General features: G+C 33.9%; 1 protein-coding gene across 1 annotated transcript; it reads right to left on the bottom strand.

The window, feature by feature from the left end:
* Positions 1–8,019: 8,019 nt before the first annotated feature.
* On the bottom strand, positions 8,020–9,090 carry LOC131034397 (uncharacterized). The gene is made up of 3 exons (XM_057965864.2): positions 8,663–9,090; positions 8,440–8,565; positions 8,020–8,340 (listed from the first exon to the last, which is right to left on the bottom strand). The coding sequence occupies exons 1-3, from the start codon at positions 8,840–8,842 to the stop codon at positions 8,020–8,022; spliced, it is 627 nt and encodes a 208-aa protein (XP_057821847.1). The 5' UTR covers positions 8,843–9,090.
* Positions 9,091–9,641: the final 551 nt, after the last annotated feature.

The raw sequence follows: 9,641 nt of genomic DNA, 5'->3' as shown, positions 1-9,641 counted from the left end.
ATACCATTAATAAACACTAATAAATAAAATAAATTTACATGACTCATAATCTAATTGATCCAACCCAAGTGAAATCTAAAATTTGATAACTTGTACATACAAATAACCACCTGACCCTATCATAACTTTGGTGATTATCTTGTTAGTTACACCATTAAGAGTGATGGGGTGAAAAAAATAGAGTAAACCTCCTATTTTGGGGGAATCAACTATACAAAGTTAGAATTGATAGATTTAAGAATCTATGTATAAGTCTAGGATTACCAAACCACTTTAAAAATATAAACTTTTAGATTGTCCCACAACCCCTTAAATCTTTTATGAAAAATACAATAGGAATAGATGATTTCATTCTATTCATATAAAAACTAATTGTCTCAAATTATTCAATAGAGATTAATCTCATTAACAATTATATATCCTCATATACCAAGGAGGAATATAGTTCAAAATGAGATGATCCTCCTCTAAAGACCTATTACCACTTTCCATGATGAAGAAAGGAAGTGTTCTTATGCCCTTCTCGAAGCTAATCAATACTTGATTTTTGTTTGAAAAATATCTTCTCTAGGAGGTCCAATTCATTAAGTTCTTATGAACAAATAGAGTTCCCACACATCTCTGCATTCATTCCAAACTCCTTAATCTAGAAAGTGATACCATCTAACCTTGAAACTAAACCTTTATAAAAATGTTTCCAACAGAACAACTATTCCATTTTCTTAATATTGAACTTAATAAAATAAAGTCTCTTGACGAGAGACTACATAATTGTTCTGAGTAAAGGCTTTCCTTCCATTTTCTACACATCCATGAACTCATTTATATTATGGCCCCTAATCTAGACAAATTAAAACCTAAAAAAGAGTCCTTTTCAAAAGATAAAACAATGAGGAAGAACCTTGATAGGGTAATTGTTTGATCTTTTTCATCTAAAAACATTAGAAGAAGTTTTTCAATTGCCACCAAACAATATTTATAGACTAAAAACATATCAAGATATTAAAAAATATAAAATGACCTACACTTATGTTATTCCAAATAAAATCTCCAATTGTTGGTTTGGTATCCACTATTTTAAGAAAAGAAATAAATATATTTGTTAATGAAAAGAATGGGTCTAGTCAGCTACAAACATTGATTTTCTCATCTAGATTAAGAATAGCATTAAAATTACTTTATAATATTCAAGAAAAAAGAGGATCCATAAAATAAAATAAAAAATAGGATCAAAGTAGGAACTTACCTCTAAAATCAATAGGACTGGAGACATTCATGACAAGAATAGAACTACTAGTGTTAAAGAAAGAAGCCACCATAATAATGAATTTATGTTATTTGTCAAACAAGGATTGAGGATATGAAGGTCCCATAAGAAGTCTAACCCAAAAGTAGCATATGGGGCCCTAAAGCACTAACTTTGACTTCCTCTCCAAATATTAGAATAAATGAAACCCATTTCCTCCATAGAGAATTTAATCTTGTAAACAAAGATGATATATTCACCTTTTCCTAATTTCTTTTTCTCCATTCAGTAGAAATCTCATCTCATCCCCCTATTTTGATATTTTTTTCTAAAGACCTAATAAAGGAGGAGCTTTTGTTTTTATGATCATTATCTTCTCCTAGAATTTGAGGAATATCTAGCATAAAACTATTATTAAGATCTTCCATAGTAGCCATAAAAGTGATAGAAGATATATCTAGTGTATAATCAACAATATGTCAAACAAATTCCTCAAACTGATTAGAAGAGGGAGAAATCCCTTTGTTGGATAACATATATATCGTTACCATTAAATAGTTTTTTGTTGGGTTTGATAGGGTATCAAAAACAATAAAGATCTAGATCTTAGCCAACATAGATATTTTCATGCAAAGTAGATTCAAGTTCATATATTTTTTAAGGATGAGAAACTTGTGTTTAAATTTTTCTCTTGGAGGGTCATTTTAAGATTGCAATTTGGATACACCCATTTGAACACAGTTCTTCTACATGGGAAAATTATTTCGCTTTTATTTAAAATTTAGTTTTAAAAGTATCAAGAAAGGATTGTGAAGCTCTAAGATCCTTCCTTGAATGATTACTCTACAAATGTTCAGATTAGATAAAATCAGGATAGGCCTAAACCATTACATAACCACCATATAGGGACACAAAAGGGGGGAGCTCACAATAACTAAGACCATTAAGACAAACAACACCAAAAAAAGGATAGGCCTTTTTTAAAAAGATCTTTTGATTGGAGCAGTAGATCAACAAGAATATGGTTCTTGAAAAACAAAAACCACCTAATCAAACTAGAGAGGTTAAGGAAAGCACCCCAAATCATCTTCTTGAAAAACGCCCTTATGCTAGGACTAGAGCAGTCGAGGGAACAAACAACAAGTAGTGTATTTTAAAAGGCTTCCTGCAAACTTTTACCTAGAGGATGTACATGTTTCTCCAACAAAAGACTACAAAGAGACACATGTGATAAGAGAATGACCTAGCCGTTCCAAGGACACAATAAAAATAAAACTAATCAATAGAACAGTACAAAACAACCCAGAGGGTTTTGCAAGGGATCCCTAAACCTTATTTTGGTGGAAATCCCTATCGACAACACATCAAGGACAACCTTAATATGTTTAACACAAAATACCTCAATAGGATTGTTGTCTACACTAGCATTAAGAAAAACCATAAACATGACTACCTCAATAGGCCCATTGTTATTAGAGTAGCACATATAATCCTACACAAGAGGACCTTGATGCAAGGTAAAGAATATTTCCTTGTTGCATTCCCCCACCTTAATGGGAAAGGTTGAAACAGAGAACTTAATAGAATATCTAGAGTGAACCTAAGACATAGCATGGAGGAAGAACTCAATAAAACTCACCTCCGTAGGAGTAGTAAGATCTCTATAAGCATCTCCACTAGGGTAGAAGCACCCACATCCTCCTCCACAAAAAGTACTCTAGAGTGCCCAACATGAAACCTGGGGAGGACAAGCAAAACCCAACCTAGAACCTATGGACAACTCTAGATCTCCTAGCAAGCCAAGCAAAGAAGGCTTGGTAGTCATAAAAGAAAGCAAAGTAACCACATAGCACCATCCATGAATAATTAACATCAAGGATTTCAAAGAGATCCAAGCACACAATAGAACCCCAACATGGGGTCTGATCTTCAACACCCATGGCTACAATAGGTATGGAACTTGCAGAAATCATGAGCGAAAGAAGATACAAGGCCAATGAAGATCTGACCCTAAACCTTAGGTTAGGCACAAACAAGAACAATACCATAAACTTGAAAGGATAGGAAAAAGACCACACCCCCCATGAACACAACCTTAAACCACACCTCACAACCCAAAATATGGTGAGCAAAAAGAGTAGAAAAGGAATAACACCTTGTGAAGCAACGAGAACAAAAAATAGAGAGCCCAAAACAACAAGCTTAGAGTACCCAATACACAAACCCTTGCAAAAGGGGGACCCTAGAGAAGACCAAACCAAAAATATAGAAGCAACACACCATAAATATGGGTCACCAAAAATAAGAGAGTGTAGAAGTAGCTGCCCCTAACAAAATAAGGGAGAATAAAGGCCACAAAAACCCCACAAGAAAAATTAGAAAAAATAGGGGAACAGAAAAGGAAACCCTTAAACACAAGAGATCCACAACTCAAATTTCCCTGCAGTAGCCAAAATACAAGATCACTATCATCATCCAGATTCCCATCCTCTCCTACAATATTTCCATCTCTAGAAGCCCTAGAACCTCCTCCTCCACTCTCACTCCCCATCCTAGTGTTATTTTCTTTGACTTCGCATAAAGGAATCGATTCCTCTTCTAATGTTTATAGTCACATGACAAGCATGCCATAAAAATGAGAGAGCTTCATAATATATTTGTTAGATCAATTATATGATTTCCAATCTAATTCCTAAAGAATCACGTACTAGATTATTCATATTAATTTTTATGTAAATGCAAAGATATATTATTACCTATCTTTCAAACATATGGTGAGATGGGCCTAGTTTCCCAAGGATAATCATTATAGATTAGATAAAATTAGGTCCTTTGAATTTTGAATAGGAATTTAAGAAGGGATATTTTCAATCAGATCAAGTCCCATATTTTAAGGTTTTTGATAAATAAACCAACATAATTTTGTGAAAATATGGACCATCCTCAAAGGTCATACCACAATATTTGATTTTTGTAAAGTTAAAGAAGGAATAACACTTTGTAGCAAGAATAATATTCATATATCCATCAAGTTGCAATGTCTATTGAGGCTTTTAACAAGGGCAAAGAAATCTCAATTCCTTTAAGGTTTTTAGATTTAAAGCATGCTCAAATAAGTAGTACACATCACCTACAATCAAGTCAAAACTTATGACCAACCTTGATTGATCTACATTTCTCTCCAAGCATTCATTTGATCTAGACTAGTCTTCTAATTTTTTATCCAATTTAACCTTATTGATTTGCATGCATCAAAATATGAATTTCATTATTGCATGCAAAGACAAAGAAGTCTAGTTGGCTCTAATTGCATGTTTAAAATATAAAGAAAGGGAGCCCATTTAACCCCTAACCATGTTCATCCTAGCAAAAACCATAACACGATATAGAAAAACTAAAAGGAAGAATAGAACAGAAGGGTGGAAATGTTGCAGAGCCCACACACAACCACATCTATCACCTATAGGCCACACCACCTATAAACATAGTGCTAGAAGCCCTCTCCACTATGTAGACCATGACTTCAACTATCACAATAGGCCTTCACATCACCATTGGTTCATAGTAGCCTCACACCTTGTGACTACTTTCTAATGCATGTCTAAATAATATAATATTATAACATTCATAATATATTTGAATTTCTTACCTTTTATAATTATTAACTACGGTTAATTAAATAACTTTTCATCACTTACCTTTTACAATTATTAATTTTAATTAATTAAATAATATAATTCTTTATTCTATCTATTTAAATAATTTTTTAATCATTTCATTTATAAAGATATGTGATAGAAGGAGAAAGTGTTTGTCTTTTCTTAAACAAGGCTCCTTTTAATTTACCATGTTTTTTCTATAACATTTTATCTATTAATAATAAATTCTCTCATAGAATAAACAGTTTCATTTAAGGATATCCACATAATTTGTTGAGACTTCACATTGTTGTTAGTTGTATATATGTTTGGACAATTATTGTTAGTTGTATATATGTCTTGATAATTATCATATAAAATGATGCTCCTAAAATTTAATTTAAAAAAGATGGGGACATGTTTTATCTCTTTGACCTCTCTTTTTCATTCTCATGATGGCTCATAAGAGTGTGATCCAAAATATTGACGTGAAAATTCTTTAACACAAACTAATCCAGAAACAACTCCAAATTCACTATAGATTGTAGAAACTTGATATCATTAAAATAGATGAAAGCTTCTTTAACAAAATGGCAGATCAAGATTCTCTTCTCCCCTATACTACTGCTTTAACTGCCTATCATACTTATTTCTATTATTTTATACTCTTAAATAATTACCTCGTATGAATTCTAAGAACGTTTATTAATCCATATTTTAATATACAAAACTTTCATAACATCAGATAAACTAATAACAATTAATCTCAGACAAAATCATGCCCTATCAATCATTAGTAATTCGTAGGTAATCCCTTGAAATGAAAATAGAAATGTTTAGGATGCAGTACAAGAACTTGTTTTCTTTTGTATGTACCTGCTTCAGCTGGATAAGGTGGCTTTGAGATAGGTACTCTTACGGGCTGCTGCTGAAGCATTACTGTTACATCCGTCAATAAGAGGATTCTAATGCGATCTTTTATATCTGAGCGCAGGCGCTTCAATTTTTGCGAGTCTAGAGAACTGGTCAAAAATCTGCAGCATAAAACTCCACAATAAGACAAATTAAAATGAAGGATGCCTAACAATAGATGTCATTTGTCCTCCAAACATGATGAATTTAAAGACATTTAATTGCTATACTTTACACAATTAAAGACAAATATTTTTTAATTTAATTATTTAATAAATTATTTTATTTAATTTGTATTCTGATTAATTAATCAGAAGAGGAACCAAATCCTTTACGCGCGAGAAGAGAAGGAAAAAAAAAAAACGCCAACAAAATCAAATTCTAACAAAAGACCAGAGCATCGACCGATAGGACACGAGATCCAGCCTATAAAAGAGCCTACATCTAGACCAGAGCATCGACCGATAGGACACAAGAGATACAGCCCTTAAAAGAGCCTACATCTACTAACTGGTCTTCCAAAGGACTCTGAAACCTTAAACCAGAGACACATTGGATTGAGAAAAAAAAGGGTCAAGGAGAAGGGTTAGCCAAAAAACCAAAAGTCAGAGACACCTTCAACTGTGAAGAACATAGCATAGGAACGAGAGAACAAATAACTCTTGAACAATAGGGGGAAGCCAACTTCCACACAAGCTAAAACGGAGAGAAGCCAGCACTTAATTGTAGATAGGGCAGAAGAAAGAAGAACCAAACAACACCGTCTTTGAGAGGAATCTCCTGCAAACTTTGCCATTGAAGTCTACTCAGTAACATGAACTAGTAAAAGTCTCTTAAGAGTCCACCTCAATAAGACTAGGAGTAAGACTTTCCGCAGAGTCCGCCTCGATTAGGCTAGGAACTAACCTCCCCGCACCGTCTACCTCTAAAAGACCTGCAAGATTGAAGCCTACCACAGGCTTCACCTCCATAGGACCCTCAGTAGCAAGAAAGAAAACAAGCAGCGAAAACCTCCCAAATAAAACCAGACAAAGGGAAGATTCCTGCCACAAGAACACCTGAGACAGTGAGCACTAACCAGGAGAGCAAAAGACCCCACATAGGCAACCCCAGGACCACTTCCCAATGTGAAGAATACCAGAAGAACCAAGAATCTCCCAGTCGAGAGCCCCTTCAAAGGCCTCAAACGAAGGAAAAGACTGCAGCAATCCCTGAATGACAACCCAACAGATCAGAAAAAGAAACTCCACCAAACGTTCACGGTGATGAAGCTCAGAGGCCTTGGTGATGTGATGAAAGCTGGGAGAAGGATAGCCAAGGCCCTAGCATACTGAGCCTTAAACTATAGACTTTAAGCAACATATTGAGTTTAGAGAATGTTAGTTAATTATAAGTGCTTCACATTTTTAAGTTTAGAACTGTATTTTTAGTGTGATCACACACATTACACAACATATTAAACCTAAAAAAGTATAAGCTTAGTGTGTGTGATTTAAGTTTTTTCTTAACATACTAGACCCATAAAAGAAAAGGCGCTCAAGATAGAAGCAAAGCACACAAAGGGGCAAATCCGCCTGCAGCCAGCCAAAACAACACTCCTGCAACCCAGTTGGAAACAGAGGCCCTTAAGAATTTATACTAGTTTCTGGTTTGTGCTGGTTTTTTGCTTTCTTTGGGATTGCAGTGGAACTCTTTATTTTTTTGCAGCTTTCTGATATAATTCTTTTTTATTTTATCGCAGCTTTCTGATATAATTCTTTGTTAAAGAGTTTCAGCTCCCTTCAAAACCTATTTATTCTGTAATAAAAAACACTCCAGCAACCACAAAGACCGCTCCACATCCTCCTCATCATCGGAGTCTCCATCTCCTTTCATCTGGATCTCCATCTCTTTCTGCATCTCCCTCTCCATTATAAACTCTTCCTCTAGACCGTTCTCGCTTTTCATTATCGAAATAGAAAAGGGAGAAGTTGACCAACCAAAATCTGATAATATTTATAATTTATTATTCATGTTTCAGGTTATACTTAGCGATCGATCAACGGTTTTTTTTCCCTTTTATTCTGACGATAGATAACCCTGTAAATTGAAACATTGAGAATAATTTTTTTTTATCATAATTAAATCTCATAATGTTCATTTTCTATTTAGAAATTAGTCACTACGGATAGAAAAATATCATATGAATAAAATGCATGAAACAACCAGGGAAGTGTGCAATTGTTATTTTAACCTGAAAAACTTTTTAGATTTAAGCTGTGAAGCGCAGATCATGGATCCCTTAGCGATCAAATCAAGTGCTTTTCTTGGCATCTCCGCTTCCTGTTGGAGCAGGTGTTTTACATTTTTAATATGGCTAGCAAGCTCAAACATATGTTGCAAAAGCTCTAAACATTCACCCTGATTTTTTAACATTTTCCCTTTCTTTGATAGCAAATATCCTATCATGGACAGCCCTGCTACTGTCCAGTGAGCTTTTCCAACTTGTTCTAATATCTCTGATACAACCTGTGGTACTTCGCCATCAGATTGAAACAGATCTACCTGTAAAACCCGAGGACAAAACGCCCAATCAATATTAGTACTAATGAGAGTGATGTCAGATTGCTTTTGACGAGAATAAGTTTTAAACGTTTAGTATACCTTTCCAGCCATTTTCTCCATACGTTTGTTGAAAATTTTCAAAATCTTCCCACCGATTAATTTAAACAGCGGCTTCTCTTTGGTGGATGCCGATTCAGAACTCGTGCTTGGATTATCATGTTTGGTCTGCAAAACAATTGCAACATGGAGATAAAGAAAATGAAAATGGTACCAATGCCCACATATTATAAGCAAAACAGTAATATTACTATTTGCATAGAACCTTTAGACCCTTATTTATTTCCAAGAGCTCTTTGATGCCGTCGATCAAATCATCGATGGTTGCTTTTTGAAAGTGGGTCTTCAACTCATCCAATGTAGGCGATGCCTTCACCTCCACGTCTTCACCGCCACCGGAGTCGGGCTTAAATAAACACAGAATACATTCCAAGAACTTGGCCATGGCGAATGAGGAGATAGAATGGTAAGAATCAGCAACGCCTGTATTTCCTTGTCATAAAACTTTTCTCTTTCTCCACTAAACAAACAGAATGAAATCTCACTGATTCACATATCGAAAATTAAGGTCTAGATGCTGAAAAAGGGGAAGATCCGAATAAACACACTTAAAAACAATGAAAATAGAGGAATACAAAGTGAATTTACAAACACAGGGTTTCTGCTTCGTTCATTACTTCAACTGTTGTACGGTAGTTTTGTTTTCCTTTGCTTTGTTTCTTTTCTTTTTGTTCATTCAACTCTTACCCTTGTTGTTGCTTCGTTTTCTCATCCTTTATTCATGCAACTACGAGCATTGAAGTGGTCTTGACCTTTTTGAAGAGCTTTTCAACAGAACCGCATTTATTAGTTTAGGTAAAGGAAAAAGATTGATATAAAATATTAGTAGTTGGGAACGATAGTCAAGGTTAGAATGGATATTTAACAAGAGACACAATGGGTCCATCTAGCTTATAATTTGAAATAATCTCTTTATTGTACATATTTACATAAAAAGTAAAGAATGAAAAAACAAAAGTAAAATTGTTCTATTATATCAAATTTGATTCTAAAGTTTGTCTAACAAGTAAAAGAGTAAATAATTTTTAAAAAAAATTTAGATTTCCTATTAAAAATAAAAAATAAAAATTATTTTAGTATAATCATAACAAATGCATAGATAAGTTAAAATGAACCCCTAAAAAATAATTTAAAACATTAAAATCAAATAAAACTTATTAAAAAATCAATAAGAATAATTATTT

The sequence above is a fragment of the Cryptomeria japonica genome, chromosome 4 (assembly GCF_030272615.1).
Source record: "Cryptomeria japonica chromosome 4, Sugi_1.0, whole genome shotgun sequence".
Classification (NCBI taxonomy): Eukaryota; Viridiplantae; Streptophyta; class Pinopsida; order Cupressales; family Cupressaceae; genus Cryptomeria; species Cryptomeria japonica.
This window is presented reverse-complemented; position numbering and strand designations above follow the sequence as displayed.

Excerpts from the sequence above, each read along its gene's own strand:
- LOC131034397 (XM_057965864.2), bottom strand. The coding sequence starts at position 8,842 with ATGGCCAAGTTCTTGGAATGTATTCTGTGTTTATTTAAGCCCGACTCC. Across the intron at positions 8,566-8,662 it reads AAATAAATAAGGGTCTAAAG|ACCAAACATGATAATCCAAG; the intron begins GTTCTATGCAAA and ends ATTGTTTTGCAG. Across the intron at positions 8,341-8,439 it reads TGGAGAAAATGGCTGGAAAG|GTAGATCTGTTTCAATCTGA; the intron begins GTATACTAAACG and ends CGGGTTTTACAG.